Source organism: Aedes albopictus, chromosome 3 (assembly GCF_035046485.1).
Source record: "Aedes albopictus strain Foshan chromosome 3, AalbF5, whole genome shotgun sequence".
Classification (NCBI taxonomy): domain Eukaryota; kingdom Metazoa; phylum Arthropoda; class Insecta; order Diptera; family Culicidae; genus Aedes; species Aedes albopictus.
The window spans coordinates 377,535,123-377,551,414 of NC_085138.1; the positions used below are offsets into that span (position 1 = coordinate 377,535,123).

Below are 16,292 nucleotides of genomic sequence, written 5' to 3' on the forward strand. Positions count from 1 at the left end.
GATTATTATATTTTTATCTTCCGCAGCAGTTCGATGATTGTACAAGGCGCTAGGATCGATGCATTTGACATTTCAGTGCTGTCGTGTTTACTGAGTATTGTTCCCACAGTCACCTAGATAACCAAATAGCATTCAGAACTGGAGACATTTAATGTATCCAGTGCATAAGGATATGCACTACTTGTTGAACATAATATCAAGATTCCATGACAAAAACATAAATAAAAATAATTTCTTAACGGATCTTCGGCTTAGTATAAGTAGATTACCTGAACCGATTTTGGGAATGCACCATGTCCAAGACCACTGCACCACATATTGCCATACATTCATAAAGATCGATATTTAATAATAAAATAAAAACATATTCATTTCGCAATTAGTACGTCTATAAACAATATCTTCAATAAGGACAAATACTTTTTGGCCGCATTCGATACAAATTTTCTCACCGTGCGATAAAAAAACTGACAGCGAAATCAGAATGGAAAACACAACAACATAAGGAGCTGTGTTATTTGGGTAAAATAACTGAATAATAGAATCAATTATTTTTAAGTTATCAGCATAATATATCTACACAGTTAAAATAAAAATGTAAATTTAAGTTTATTTTCATGCACATATATGGAGCATGAAAATAAACTCAAAATTACACCGAGCTTTAAATTTAAATGGCCTTAAGCAAAGAACCCGACGTGTAATATTAAAGGTCGTTGAATTTTACATTGAACAGAGCACGCGCTTCGCTTTTATTGACTTTTATCCCATTTCCGATTGTTCCCTTGGATCTTTCCTTCTCCCGTCAAGTTAAAGCAGTCTAAAAGCAAACACATACACTCCATATCGTGTCACTGATCATTTCAATTGTTACTTTATTGAACAGAAATTTGTTTTCTTTATACACAAAACAATTCCAATCACTAAATTATCGGAGCTGGTATTTTTTTTGGATGCGAGCCGATGCCTTCTGCTGCTGGGGTGATGGACGACGGTGACAACGGTGACATCATAATGGGCGAAGTGCGGGGTTGTGCGGGTAACTGCAAATACACAGACTGCTCAGTTCTTTATCACGGGAGCGATCACAGATCACATTTTAAGCCACTTGGTCTTACCTGCAGCAAAACAGCAAAAAATTGAATGTTTCTTCATGCTCCTAATGTGTGCATTAAAAAAAGCTTAATTTTAAATGAAATTGCTGATTCAGATTCAATCCATGTAAATTCTTAGGCATCATGATTTACATGTCGTTTAAATTTCAAGATTTTTTGCTGTGTATATATATATAAATGTACACTGAGAAAAAAAGTATAGTACTGCGAACCACGGCACTATGTTTAGTTTTACCTTTCCCAAATATCGTAAAAGTAACTAAAAATTCATTCCTACGTACCACAAATCAATACGTACCACAAAACTATGTTACAAACCATGCTTTATGGTAATTGTAACATAGTGATGTGAACAATATACATATTTAGCAGTACTATTCGACTTTTACCATTCGTTGAGCAAACATAGTAATATTGACTACAAACACGTTTGCTCAAACTTTCAACATATTCGAGCTCACAATGCATCATGGTTGCTGTAAATATTTAGATGTTATAATAATTTTCCAGTTTGCTTTTTGTCATCTACGTCTCTGTTCGCCATCTTGAAAACGTTTGCCGGATTCCAGACCAGAATAATTTTTAGTTGAACTAGTGCAGACTTGTCAAAGTGCCGGAAAAATAGCAGAGGTCACTTGTGCGGGGAAAATGTGAAATCTCCTCTCGTGATCCGGAGTTACCGGTCTGTCGGCCAACACTCTCCGTTATCCGCATTCAAACAACAAAAGGTAAGTTGGAACAGTTGAAAAAGGGAGATATTTTACTCACATTACCCGGCTTCATTCTGAACCTAGTTCTGAACCGCAAGAACTATCTTTTCAGGTCTTATTTCCTACACCCCTTCCCGGACCGCAGCGCCAACGTCATGGCCAACACACACGACGGCCGTTTGCGAAATCCGCCTGGACATCCGGTTCTCAAGAACCAGCACTGGGCCTCCGAATTGCTCATTCTGCGTGGTGTTCCCCAAGTAGTTTGCCAGCGGATAAAAAAGTATTCCGTACCATTCTGTGTTCGAGCAAATTATGCAATTTTAAATTCCCGCTTAATTTTAGGTATATTATTTATTCATGTATATTTAAGTATATCAATAAAATATGACACTAAATTTCATTGTTTTTTTTCGTTTGAGAAAACAAACCAAAACTACCGCTACCAGCATTTCACCATATGGATAGTGAAAAACAGCATTTCGATGGTTGCTCTTACTATGTCGTTATTCATTCGGCATGGTAAAAAGCACTAAAATATATGCTTCAAAATAACCACAAAACATAAACAAAAAGAGGCATGGTAAATGTAACCCCTTCAATGGTTGTTTCAATTACGAATCATGGTCTACCAAAATCAAGTGGTAAAAGTTTTTAATTTGACCCTCGATACAGTCAGGATTACCATGTCGCTTTTTTCAGTGTAGTGGCATACGTGGGACCGCGCATAACTTGCGAACGGAAGGACCGATTTTGGTCGTCTTGGTTTTGTTCTGTTAGTTTTCACCCAAGGAAGGTTTATGAGGAATAAAACATGGAAAAATTAAGAGTTTTTGAAAATCGATTTTATGTACATTTTGACCGGGGACTTGGTCTTGGCTAGAAACTTGAAATGTCAAAAAACGCAGTAGGCAAGACAAAGTTTGCCGGGTACAGCTAGTTATGTTATAAAATTGTCTGTCATAAGCGGCAAAATAACAAATATCATAACAAAAAAATGTTCTTGGAAAACCATTTTAATAACTTGTTATCTTAGTTTCAATAACAACTTAATAACAGTGAATTTGGAAAATATTTCAATAATAAATTTTGATATTAATTAGTCATTGATAATAATCGGAAAGCAAAATTTGTTATTATATCAAAATCGTAACTAAGTAAATTACAGCAACTATATATATAATATATAATTACTTATTATATAAAATTATTCACTTTGTCTCACAAACCCACAAATAACATGAGTAACAATACTGTGAATGATCGAAAAATACTATATTCAGTTTTTAATACATTCTAAGAGAATGTAAAAGAAAAATCATCCAGAAATTTCTCCGAGAGTTCTTCCACGAAATCCTTCACAGATTTTCAAAGACTTCTTCAGAAATTCCTCCAGAACTATGAACAGAATCACTTCAAGGATTTCTTCAGAATTTCCCGTGATTATTTATTCCGAGTTTCATCTTGAGATCTTTCTGAAAATTTCTTTGAGAATTTCACCAGGAGTTTTTCCCGAAGAATGGAGTTTTTTGAAAGATTTTGCCAAGAATTTTAATAATTGCTCAGAAGAATTACTTTTTGAATTTCTAAGAAGATTGCGCCAGGAGTTCTTCTGAAGACTTCTCCAGGTTATCGAAGGGTTCCTCCAGAACTTCCAAGTGTTTCCCCAAATATTATTTAAGGAATTTTCAGAGAAATCGTTCGGAAATTTCCTTCCTAACTGAATGCTTAAAAAATGGAACAAAACAAAAAAAAACAGATCATTATTATCGAATTGTCGCTTGTTACTGCTGTGCTAATTTTTGATAAGTTGATCAATAGTATGTACAACAATAACGAAACTTGTACTTCAACAAAACATGTTATTAAAATGTAACTGAGTGAATGTATATCAATAGCATGATTATAACTAAATGAGAATGTCCAACAAAATTTGTTATGGAAAAGCTATGCCTTGGTAATTGAATAATAACAAAACAGGATATAAACACAGGTTATGTGAATTCGTAATTATTAATTTGATATTCTCCTCTGCTCGGGCGTGCTGTGCTAATTCACCACTGCTGAACACAAGTTCAAGAGTGATCATTATTGAGTCATGGGAAGATTATGTTTTGCTTTGGGTGCTGCATCTCACCATCTCTGGGATGGCGCAGATAGGAAGGCAAGCGGCTGGCAATCGACAGGTCTCGAGTTCTAATCCGGATTTAGGTGATTTTATATGTAATTCTTATTTCATAATAGGTGTTCTTAACACGGGGGTGAATAATTACTCTCGTGAGAGTTCAACATGTTTGCATTTTATTTATTTTCGATCATTTTTGCCAAAGCTGAATAAAAGCTTTCCTGTATACTTGTAAAACGCTTTTAACGACAAACAATTAAGTTGGTGCACAACATGATGCTTTATAACTTCTCCAAATTTGTGTGAACAAAACCCAAACATAGGTTGTACGTGGAAATAATTCAGATATTATTCAACATTATGCTGAATTAATTCGTCATAATGGTGCCTGTTAAATAAGTGATTGTTAGTTGGGATATTTGTAAATTATCAAGAAAAATCTACCAGAAGCACATCCGAAGATGTTTATAAAAGTTTCCAGGAAAAAGCTTGGGTCAGAAGATGCATGGAAACGTCGCCACGAAATAAAGCATCCTGGAAAAGCTTGCTAAAGCTTTCAGAAGAAGCTTGAAAAAAAAACTTTCAGAATAAAGCTTGAGGAAGTTTCCAGATCAAGTTTTTGAATAGCCTCCTAAAGAAGTTTAAAAAAGCTTCCAAAAGGAGCTCGGAAAGCTTCCAGGACAAGCTTGGAAAAATCTTCTAAGAGCTTGTAATTAATTGGAAAAATATTTAAAAAAAATCAACATACGTAATGGTTGTAGAATGTTTTAAACATTTTGGTTTTTGATAAGGGCCCATATAGCCGAGGCGGTAAACGCACGGGTATTCAGCATGACCATGCTGAGGGTGACGGGTTCGATTCCCGGTCGGTCCAGGATCTTTTCGTAAAGGAAATTTCCTTGACTTCCTTGGGCATAGAGTATCTTCGTGCCTGCCACACGATATACGCATGCAAAATGGTCATTGGCAGAGGAAGCTCTCAGTTAATAACTGTGGAAGTGCTCATAGAACACTAAGCTGAGAAGCAGGCTTTGTCCCAATGAGGACGTTACGCCAAGAAGAGAGAGAGAGGTTTTTGATAAATAACTTTTCAGCTGTCACCTTAAAAGGCACAAATGGTTGGTATCAAAGTTTCGGCGTGAATGCCCCAATCCGTTTAATAATGTAAATCAACATTTATGATTCTTGATAGCTGATTACTTTGAGTATCCACCCTCAATGAGGTACATTCTTAAACTTTCATGCTTGACACGAATACTTGACATAATATTCATAAGGTTCGAAATCACTGTATTACTTCAATATGATATCCTAGAGTTGGGGTTGATAAACGAAACTTTTATAAAAGTGCTTTTTTAAAGAAACATAGGATTTTGAAAGCAGGCTTTCAATTCCTTAAGTTATTGCCTACCTTTAAGCGTTATTCTCGGCTAAAGGATTTTCATTCTAAGTAGGTAAGGTTTTTTTTTTCAACAAATCAAAAATTAGTTTAAGATGCCTATTTAAACATGCTTTAAAATACTTTTTCAAGTAGCATGACACATACACATGGGCCCAGTACTTGTTTTAAATATACAAAACATATAACATTTGCTTCAACAAGAGAAACAATCAGGAAAGATTGATAATTTTGATCAATTTTACCCCGGATTACTGTACTTCATATTTACTTTTGTAATAATTTAAAAGAATTCTTCGTTTATTACAATCAAATTAAAAAATGTGTGATAAATTGCATTATGAAATAAACAAAAATAAAATCAATAAATAAATAACAAAAAGTAGAAACAGTCTAAATTGATTTATTGTATCATACAAAATTAAGATTTATTCGAATCATACTATGTTTACGAACCAACACTTAAAACATATTTACAACCTTAAAAAGAGATTCTACTCCAAAATATCTAATTTCGGCAAACGCAAACCTTTTTCGCGTTGCAATAGCCTCCCCGATTGCGCCGGGCAATGCAGTGAGCCGCACAGGCACTATCCCCAACACCGAATCCACTCAACAGGTCACAGGTGGCCCGTTTGAGCCGGTAGTTCTCCACGGCAGCCTGGTACGATTCCTCCGGCAGTTCATCAACTGTAAGAAAAAGAAGTTATTAAATGTTATGGAAATTAATTGCCGACTGTTGATGAACAACTTACACAGAGAGTTTGCCACCGAGCGGACATCGTCGGACAGCTCTTCAGGGAATGCACTTCCGGAAGCGAAGACTGCGCAAAGGCAGAGAGCAACCAAGCAAGCCAAACTGAGAGAACGCATTTTGAGCTTTGAGTGGATTATTCGAGCGAAGAACGTAATCGTGGAGCGACAGCGAAGCAGCTACTGATGATCGAGTGACGAACGATCGGTAGCTTTATAGCTCCGCGGTGCTACAAACTCGATCGTAACAAGTGTGTGGTAGGCATAGCTCCTGAGTAAATCCCCGAATGCGCGAGTTCTGCACTGCTCAAGAGAGGCACCTTAGAAACCATCGTGGGATTCACCGCGTGGCGGTATGATCCTTTCTACTTGGACGTAGGGGATTTACTCTTTCACCTACGACGTTGTTGTAGGCACGTTTCAGTTTTAGATTATAGCTGTAATTGGTGTTGATTGATTGGAATCCCCCAGTGATTGTTAGTATGGCCTGTGAGAAGCTTTTGGTTTTAGTTAATACAAGTTAAGCTGACTACAGAATTGTACCCTAGCGCACAAGAGCATTGGTTGCCTGGATTAATCTAATGAAAATATATTTTGTCATGAGAACAATTTAACTCGATGAATAATTATGTGTACAGTCTCTAAAACATATGCAGTAGTAGCATGGTTCAAAAAATCGTTTTTGCTCCACACCGATTATTCGATTTGTAACCAGATTCTATGCCTTCTCTCAAAATTTGAGCTCATTTGGTTGAAAATTGAGAGTGCACAAGCCCTTCAAAGTTTGTATGAGAATTGCTATGAGAAAACGATGTTTTTCATTCAATCGACCATAGCATTTCCCCAAGTGCCCTAGAGGATTAGTTGACCCTTTGTACTCCTATGCTACTCTATCAGCTACAATTTTGCCGAAGACCGCATTCAAATCGGATGCCTCATTTAATAATTAGTTATCGATTTGTATCCAACTGGACAAACTTTAGCAATGATCCTTCAGCTTCCCAGCAGGCAACATTGCTGCATATGACGCCAAAGATAGCACACTGAAATCATGGCAGCACTGCGACGATTAGTTTAACCATCATGAGTTAAGATTTCGATTCTGGATAAAAATAGGTAACTAATTAATGAGGCATGCGATTTGTATGCGGTCCTCGGCAAAGTTGTAGCTGACAGTGTAGCCTAGAAGTATCAAGGGTCAACTAACGCTCTAGGGAACTTGAGAAAATACTACAGTCGATTGAATGAAAAACATCGTTTTCCCATTGTAATTCCCATACAAACTTTGAAGGGCTGTGCAGTCTCAATTTTCAATCAAATAAACTCAAATTTTGGGAGAAGGCATAGAATCTGGTTACGAATCGAATAAGCGGTGTGGAGCAGAACGATTTTTTTTAACCACGCTACGTGCACAATGGTCCGAATCCACGTTTTAGCAGGAAAAAAAATCCCTATCTCTGTTATCGATAACTTTAGGCGTTTGGTGTCTTCAGAGAAGTTGTTTGCATTTGTTTGCTGCATCTTTTCCAAAAAGTTTTGATTAGGGTGGTCCTTGTCTTAGCTCAAATCTGAAATAGAACTTTTTAATTTAGAGTCATATGCGATCGAGTTCTTAAGCAAAGTTGTAGGCAATGCTTTTGTCAGCAACTTTTCCAAAGACACCTTTTATCTGGCTCTTAATTTGAACGTAGTATGTAAATTTTCAGTTTGACTTAGGGTGATCCCACCAGAATCGTTTTTTTTCACGATTTCTTTTTTATTTGATTTTTTTTTCGAAATTGTGAGCTTCAGAGCATTTGAAAAGCAAGTAATGACGCATATTTGTTTTGAACATTGCATGTTGCTAAGTCGTGGCATTAACATGTTATGGACAGTTTTGACTTAAAAACAATGATGTCTTGAAGTCATGGAGTTGGTAAGATAAAAAAAGTTCTCATTAAATCCTGATGGAATCCTTCCAGTAATTCTTCCAGGTATTTCTCTAGAGACTCCTCCAGAGATTCTTCCAGGAATTTCTCCACGGATCCCTACAGAAATTATTCAGGTATTTCTGCTGAGATTTCTTCAAAAAGTCGTACTAGGTTTCCTTTAGAAAATCCTGATGGAGTCCTTCAAGCAATTCCTTCTAGGATTCCCACAGGATTCCTTCAAAGATTTAATCCAAGTATTCCTTCATGTATTCTTCATAGGATTCTTTGCAAAAATCCAGTTGAGATTTCTCCAGGAGTTTCTTTTGGGATTTCCACAAAAAATCCTGCTAAAATTTAACAAGCAATTCCTGCTTAGATTACTCCAGCAATTCATCCTGAAATTCCTCCAGGAGATCTTCTAAGAATTCCAGCTGACATTCACTCTAGGATTCCTCGAACAATTCCTCTTGTGATTCCTTCAGGACTTTTTTTCTGAAATTCCTTCAGTGATACTTCTAGCGATTCCTACAGATAGAGGAATTCTAGTTGTGATTCCTCTACCACCCAGACAACCAGGAGTCGCATAAGTCTGCACGAACTACATCGTATAAAGTACTATTTTAAGTTACTATCGCATAAAACGGCGAAGGGACAATTTTCATCGCATATAATGTTATTGTTTGGACTTATTTCAATGTGTCTGTAAAAGTCGTATAATAATACAAATCAACTTTTATGTGGTACTAAGGGTCTGTATCAATTGGCGAATTAAAATTAATTTTTACTTAAATTTGACAGTTCAACACTTAAACCTGACAGTTTTCCTAAGGAAATAATTATCGAACTGTCAAGTTTAAGTGAAAATTAATTTTAATTCGCCAATTGACACAGACCCTAACTGTCCCGGAAAACGTCGTACTGCCTGCCTACTGTGTTTTTTTTATCGCACAGCTCCATAGGGACGTCCCCCGCAAATTCATATGTATGGGATGGGAGAGTCTCACACCGAGCTAAGAACTTTCCCCGGCCCCAGAAGTTTCCACATACCAAACTGCACACCGATTCGTTCAGTAGTTTCCGAATCCAGATGGGTCAAACAAATAGACAGACAGACAGACAGACAGACAGACAGACAAATAGACAGACAGACAGACATAAAATAATGTTTATATATATACAGGGGATGGCCAAAATGTTTGGGATAGGCAACTTTTTTTCTCCCACAAAAAAAAATTCAACATGCTGTAACTTTTCATAGAGTGTATCAAAAAATCTCAAATTTTGACTGTTTGTCAATCTATTATGTGTGCATCATTGGTACAAATTTGGACTCGATTGATTGATTTTTCGCGAAATAAGAACCGTTCGCGTAAAACACTATTTTTTAGACAACTCATTTTTGAGCTGTCATAACTCGGAAACCAGTGAACCAAATTGAATGATTTTTTTAACGTTTATCAACAATATATTGGTACTCAATACGACGTTATAAAATGTAATATTTTCTCACGGCGAATTAAGTTATATCGGGTTGAAATTTTTACCCATATAGAGGAAAATAAGTAAAATTTACAATACCACGCAAAAATTATTAAACGTGTTCTTCCTTCAATCTAAATAGGCTCTAATATATTTGATTAGAGATAATTTGAGAATAGAAGTGGAAAATCTTTGGATATCAACACTAAAATTTATTCACATTAATGTAAAAAAATTAAATTTTTTCGAGAAAAGTCCAAAAAGTGTCAATCTATGAAAACTTTTTTCAACGTTTAAAAAGTATCTATGTTTTAATAGTTTGTGAAGCATTTACATATTGTTAGTGTACGTTCAAAATTTCATTCAATTCGGATTACTGGTTTCCGAGATATGACAGCTCAAAAATGCGTTGTCTAAAAAAAGGTGTTTTACCCGAACGGTTCTAACTTTGCGAAATATTAATCAATCAAGCCCAAATTTGTACCAATGATGCACATATAATAGGTTGACAAACAGTCAAAATTTGAGATTTTTTGATGCGCTCTATGAAAAGTTATAGCATTCTGAACTTTTTTGTGAGAGAAAAAAAAGTTGCCTATCCCAAACATTTTGGCCATCCCCTGTATATACTAGCTGTCCCGGCAAACGTTGTACTGCCTGCCAACTGTGCTTTTTGACACACAGCTCTATAGAAAACTGCCCCGCAAAGTCATCTGTATGGGAGCCCCCCTTCCAGAGGGGGGAGGGTTCTCACACTATGCCAAAAACCTTCCCCGGCCTCATGCCCCCCTGCATACAAAGTTTCACGCCGATCGGTTCAGTAATTTCCGAATCCATAGTGGTCAGATAGACAGACAGAAATTCATTTATATATCGCAAAACGGGCATCCATTAAGTACGTCACGCTCATAGGGGGGAGGGTGGGGTTCAGGAAAGTGTGACGAGTATGCATTAGGTATACGAAAAACCCGTACGGAGGGGGGGGGGGGTCAAAGATTCCCAAATTTTGCGTGACGTACTAAATGGATGCCCCCAATGTGTCAAAGGAATTCACATAATAGTGTACTGCGATGATTATACGACTTCGTTTGGCACTTTTCATATTATACCAGTTTAACTCGCATTGTTGTAGAAATGAAATCGCTTAAATGTAAAAATAAACTCGTAAAAGGGAGCACAAAAACTCGCATAAGCTAGAATCATTTACGTTGACATAATGCGATTTGATATGTGAAAACAATGACAGAAGTGCTGTTGGATTGCGAATGCAGTGCCGAAAAGTTACAAGAACGTGAATAGCCATCATTATGCTAATAAACTTTTTTTATTCTTCAATCTCTTAACCTAATTTACAGCTCTTTTGTCCACTAGGGCACCGCGTGAGCGATTCCAATTGGCAGCAGCACTTACACTTTGTACCGCACCTAAATGCATTCTATTCTAATTCTACTACAGTGGCGTTTCGGTTTTATCACTAGTCGTTTTAATCACTACTCGCCCAAATTCACGGTTTTCTATTCGATTTTATCACGATTTACGTTTCGTTTTTATCACACTTGTTCTAAATCATTCCGAAATCAATATAAAACCAATACAGCATTGCTCAGTCCACCAAAACTGTTAAAAAATGTGAACAACGACTCATATATTTTGCAGTTGAACGATTTTGAATAAAAAAATTAAATATTTTTGTAGTTTCACCAAATTCACGGTTTCGTTTATATCACGGTAAAAATTTTTTTCATTGTGATAAAACCGAAAAACCACTGTATATCGAACTGGTTGCCTTTATGCACTGCTGTCACTTTTCTATCCTCGGAGATGAAAGTCTCGATAATAAAGATAATAATTATAAATTTTCTACCCTGTCCATGGTAGTATGATGAGCATGAGGATGATGATGTGCGGCTCTTGTTCCTTTTGCAGTATGATTGTGGTCCATTATGAGTTGCCGTTGGCCGATATTCAAGTTTCAGGGTCTGTAGAGCATATACTCAAATGAGGGTCAGGTATCAGAAGGCCGGCTCCAGAGGCACGTTATCCTCCATTTGGGACATTTGTGCCATCGCCATACATATAAGCCTAGCCATCATTTACCTTAGGGAATGGGATTAGGAAAGGGAAAGGTGATGAAATAGGAAAGGGTGCCCTAGACGAGGGAATGAACGCATAAGCGCAATGAGAGCTCATAGCCCATACCACAACGGGTTCAATCAGTGCCCTGAAAAGGACATTGTAAAACGCATAAGCGTAAAGAAAGCCTATAGCTCATTGGAGGTAGCTTGTGACGTCATGCCTCTTTCAATATGACATTGAAAGGCACGTCATCGAAAGCATCCTCAATATTCAAGAAATCACCTACGTTTGAGCGAGTACTTTCTTGAAAACGTATACAACTTTGTGTAAAAGAGTCACTGTGGACATCCCAAATTTGGGTTCATGTGAGTTCACATGAAAAGGCATGTCAGCCAAACGAACATCACAGATGTGATAATCGACAATGCGTTTCTAGCATTTCAGAAAGAACGAGTTAATCAGATGAATCTGGAACTCATTCCTTCTTTATACAACGCACGCACCCTTTCGGGATAAAACTATAAAGTAATTTCACGCCACGAAAACACCCAATAGCAAACTACAAGAGTTCAAAACATGTTTGAAATACTCAAATCCCTTTGGAGAAAAATAGAATAAACCCCCATTTGCACCGGGATATTTGAAGTAAGCAGAGCTTTTTAGGGCCCACTAAGTCGATTATATAGCTCTAATTCTCAAGCGGAAGCTAGAGATTCGCAACTATACAAAAGAACTGTTTATCCGAAGATATTTTGAACTTAAACAGATCATAGTTCCATTCAGGAATACCTCTTACGGTCCGCACAGACCGCAGAGGACAGGCTTCTTTCGAAGCAATAGTTATGGTATACCACAATGGAGGGCGTTGTAGGTACAAAACCACAATGAAACTCTCTTGGAGTAGATATGGAAGCGAGTTATCCATAAAATGTGGTCGCAACCAATTAGTACAGGTTCCCTAGTTTATTGAGCAGGATCGCCTGAATACGCAAATTTTGCGAAGGAACACTGTAAAGTGCAAAGAAGGTCAAATGGAGACTCCTCCTCTGACACATGCCAATCAGTCAACTCATGAGTTGGGTTAGGTGCAATTCTATGTTAAGTTATCCATGAACTGTACTACCTAAGTAATCCATCCAACTGTAGCATCTCAAATTAATGTTTGAGCTACATCAGATGATGTAATCATCGTAGCAATACTGCCAAATACCAGCGAAGGCATCCATAAGGAAATGTTGAAACATACTGTTAACGTTATTCTAAGATATAGCATGCTCGAGGCTTGTCACTTCATTTATAATGAAACAAGCAAACTGGGTTCACAAGGTAACTTATACAGAAGTTACCCTACGAAAATGAACTTTTCGAAGTAGAGCCACTTGGGCTAAGCACGCTTCTTACGCTGAAAATTGATCTGAGGTTTCCTAGCCGTAGCTACACCCAAACTAGACAGGATTACACTCTTCGCAATCACAGCACAAAAAGGAAACATCAACGAAAAACCAAATCGGTGTCAATTGAAAAAATGCCAATGGCGAAAACGCATTAAGCGAAACCATAAAGGTAGTATGTAAGCTAATTTACAACCAGGGCCGGATTTAAGGGGGGGGGGGAGGGCAGGGGGGCCATGGCCCCGGGCCCCCACATTTCAGGGGCCCCCACAAAATGTTACTTCAAATGGGAACCGAAAAAAAGTAGTGCAAGAAACATCTTGATTTAATTTTTATCACAAGTACTTCTACTCTCAAGATGTGTGTGTGTGTGTGTGTGTGTGTGTGTGTGTGTGTGTGTGTGTGTGTGTGTGTGTGTGTGTGTGTGTGTGTGTGTGTGTGTGTGTGTGTGTGTGTGTGTGTGTGTGTATGTGTGTGTGTGTGAAATATTGTGCTTCAAATCAGAAAGAAGCAGATATTTGCCTTTTAATAAAATTCCAATTTTCCAGAAAGTTGTTGAGATTTTTAAGGTTTGAACTGTTCATTCTTATGAATTGCACAAGTTATTTTCACGAAAATACATGAGAAAATCTTTACCTGAATTCTGGATGAAATCTTAAACGCCATGGAATAGAGAGTCGAAAAGTTTCTGCTGAAAATTCGTGTTTATTTCTGTCGAAAATTATTGGTGTTATTTTTAAACATTTCCTAAATTTCTTTGAAGATTTGCAAGTGGTACTATCAGAATAAAGAAAAGTTTTTAGAATTGTAGAGTTTGATTTCGCTTACCAAACTTTCAAATTATTCAAATCGAACCCTGGAATTGTTGAAATATTTCTTTGAAGGAACAAGCAAGAATTTTAGGCCAGATTTAGGCGGTTTAGGATCTGATCCGAATTTCTTCAATGTGATTAAATCCATGACGATTTTTCTTCCTGGCTTGAATGTTTAATTTAAGGCGAACTCTCAACAAATACAGGTTCCTTATGAAAATTGCGGTAGATATTTGGGGAGATATTATTAAAAAATCCTGAAATATTTAAAGTTTTCCAAACAATTTTTGTTTAAATTGGCTAAGAATTTGTCCGCCAAAGATTATTATGAAATTTTACTTATAATTCTATTCAAAGTAGAACAGAATTTCCATCAGGAACTCATTATGGATTTCCGATGTAATTTCTTCAGCAGCTTTTAGTAGAATTTCCGTTAAAGACACCACTCTTGTTTTTTTGCCTCTTAAAGTTTCACAAGGAGTTCTTAACAATTATTCTGCGCGTTCACCAGAAACTCCTCTCGAAGTCGCGTTAGGAATGTTTATGCTTAAGTTCCACTAAAGAAGAAACTTGGTAATCGGTCAGCAACTCTATAGATTTCTTCAATGATTCCGCAAGAAATTCTATTTGGAGGTTTTGTAATAACGGCCCCAAAGATAGCGCTATAAAATGTATCTGAAATTTATCGAAACTGTCTCCTATAAAATCTATTTTTAATTTTCTTATAGGACTTTCTCATGAATTTCGACTTGATCAATGGAATCTAATACTATGAAAACTCTCGGATAAAGAGTTATTTACTTGATAAAATTTCTTTTACAATCGTCTTCAGACTAGATTTTCATATCTGGATCTCTGTTATGCTTAGTTTATAGTGGATGCCTTTTTTTTAGTTACGCATATTAAGCTAGATTAAGGCGGATACAAACTTCATTTTGACTTTTTGTTCCCGCCCCCCTTCGAAATTTTTTGGCAGTATAGGTATTGCATTTTGAGGGGGCAGTTAGAAAAATATTTAACAAAATATCGGGTCCTGCTAAAAACTCTTTAACAAAACAGATGAGCCCCCCTCAACCAGCCAAACAGTGATGGGACAAAAAGTGAAATACATATTGGGTCTGGGACCATTTGGGCAGGAGCACCTATTTTGGGCACTTGCTGCTATAACTCAATCAATTTCAACCGATTGTTTTGAATTGTTGAACATGTCTAGACATTGTGCCTATCTGATCGATCAAAAATGAAGTCAATCTGTTCAAAACTGATTGACTTATAGCAACAAGTGCCCAAAATAGGTACTCCTGCCCAAATGGTCCCAGACCCTTTGTATGTAACAACCCTAATTTTTTGAAGAGTTTTCCAAATTTTCTGGATTTTTCTACAATGAAAAAAAAATCCTCTAAAAAGAGGGCCCCCCAACCCTGTGGCCCCGGGCCACCACATTTGTAAATCCGGCCCTGTTTACAACATTTGAATAACCCTGCCCTTATTTAGCCTCAAATTTGAGACTTAAGAAGGGCAACTGATTATCTCGGAGAAACGCAAGGTCCACTGCACTATTGCTCCGGTTAGTGCAGTAAGGGCGTAATACTGTGGAGGACGCCCTAATTCTCCACAGGCTCCGTTTGGTTAGGTTTTTATTAGACCCGTTATGGTAAGGTTTTTATTAGACCCCCCTACCCGAGCAGAAGAAAATTTCAACAGCATAATAAAATATGTTATTTTGGCTTAATAACTGAATAATGGAATCAGTTATTTTTATGTTATTAGCATAACATGTTATGTTATAAACTTGTCTGTCATAAGCGGCAAAATAACAAACATCATAACAAAAAAATGTTCTTGGAAGACTTATTCAATAACATGTTTTGTTAGATCAATTACAACTTAATAACAGGAAATTTGTGAACTTGTTATTGTTGTGTTATTGTACATCACATGTTTATACATTCTCTACAGTAGAATAATAACTAAACTTGTTCTACAACAAAATATATTATTGAAATGATATCTTGTGGATATATCTCAAATACTTGAAAATAACAAATTAAGATTGCCCAACAAAACATGTTATTAAAATGATATATTTTGATAAGTTAACAATAACAAATTATGATATAAAAACAGGCTATGTGATTCTGTTGTTATAAGTTTGCTATTCTCCTCTGCTCGGGTAACCATTCATTCCTTGGCACGGTAAGCATAAAGCCGCATAACACCATGAATTAGGGGTCACCCGTTTAGTGGACTCTTACCACTGGATCAGGCGGTCCGTAGTGTAATTCTTAGCCAATTGAGACAACCGCTACCGACACTACACAGCTTTCTAGGCTGATCGGGAAAAAAAGTTAACATTGACGGTTAACTTCGAAACGAGCCCGAACAGCCCCAAAATCCAAGTTTCAGGGTCTGTAGAGCATATGCTCAAAAGAGGGTCAGGTGTCAGCCGACCTTTTTCCGTTACGTACCATTTAAAGTAGTACTATCCCACTGATACGAAAGGCGTTATTCAACGTCAAAAA

The 16,292-nt window shown here is 36.9% G+C and overlaps 2 protein-coding genes across 3 annotated transcripts in view; one reads left to right on the forward strand and one right to left on the reverse strand.

Moving 5' to 3' along the window:
* The window catches only part of LOC109399110 (uncharacterized), a 141,039-nt gene that overhangs the window by 29,788 nt on the left and 94,959 nt on the right, over nucleotides 1-16,292 (forward strand). The window lies entirely within an intron of this gene.
* LOC109409889 (defensin-C) lies at nucleotides 5,733-6,450 on the reverse strand. Its single transcript, XM_019683406.3, has 2 exons — nucleotides 6,105-6,450; nucleotides 5,733-6,039 (listed from the first exon to the last, which is right to left on the reverse strand). The coding sequence occupies exons 1-2, from the start codon at nucleotides 6,220-6,222 to the stop codon at nucleotides 5,858-5,860; spliced, it is 300 nt and encodes a 99-aa protein (XP_019538951.3). The 5' UTR covers nucleotides 6,223-6,450; the 3' UTR covers nucleotides 5,733-5,857.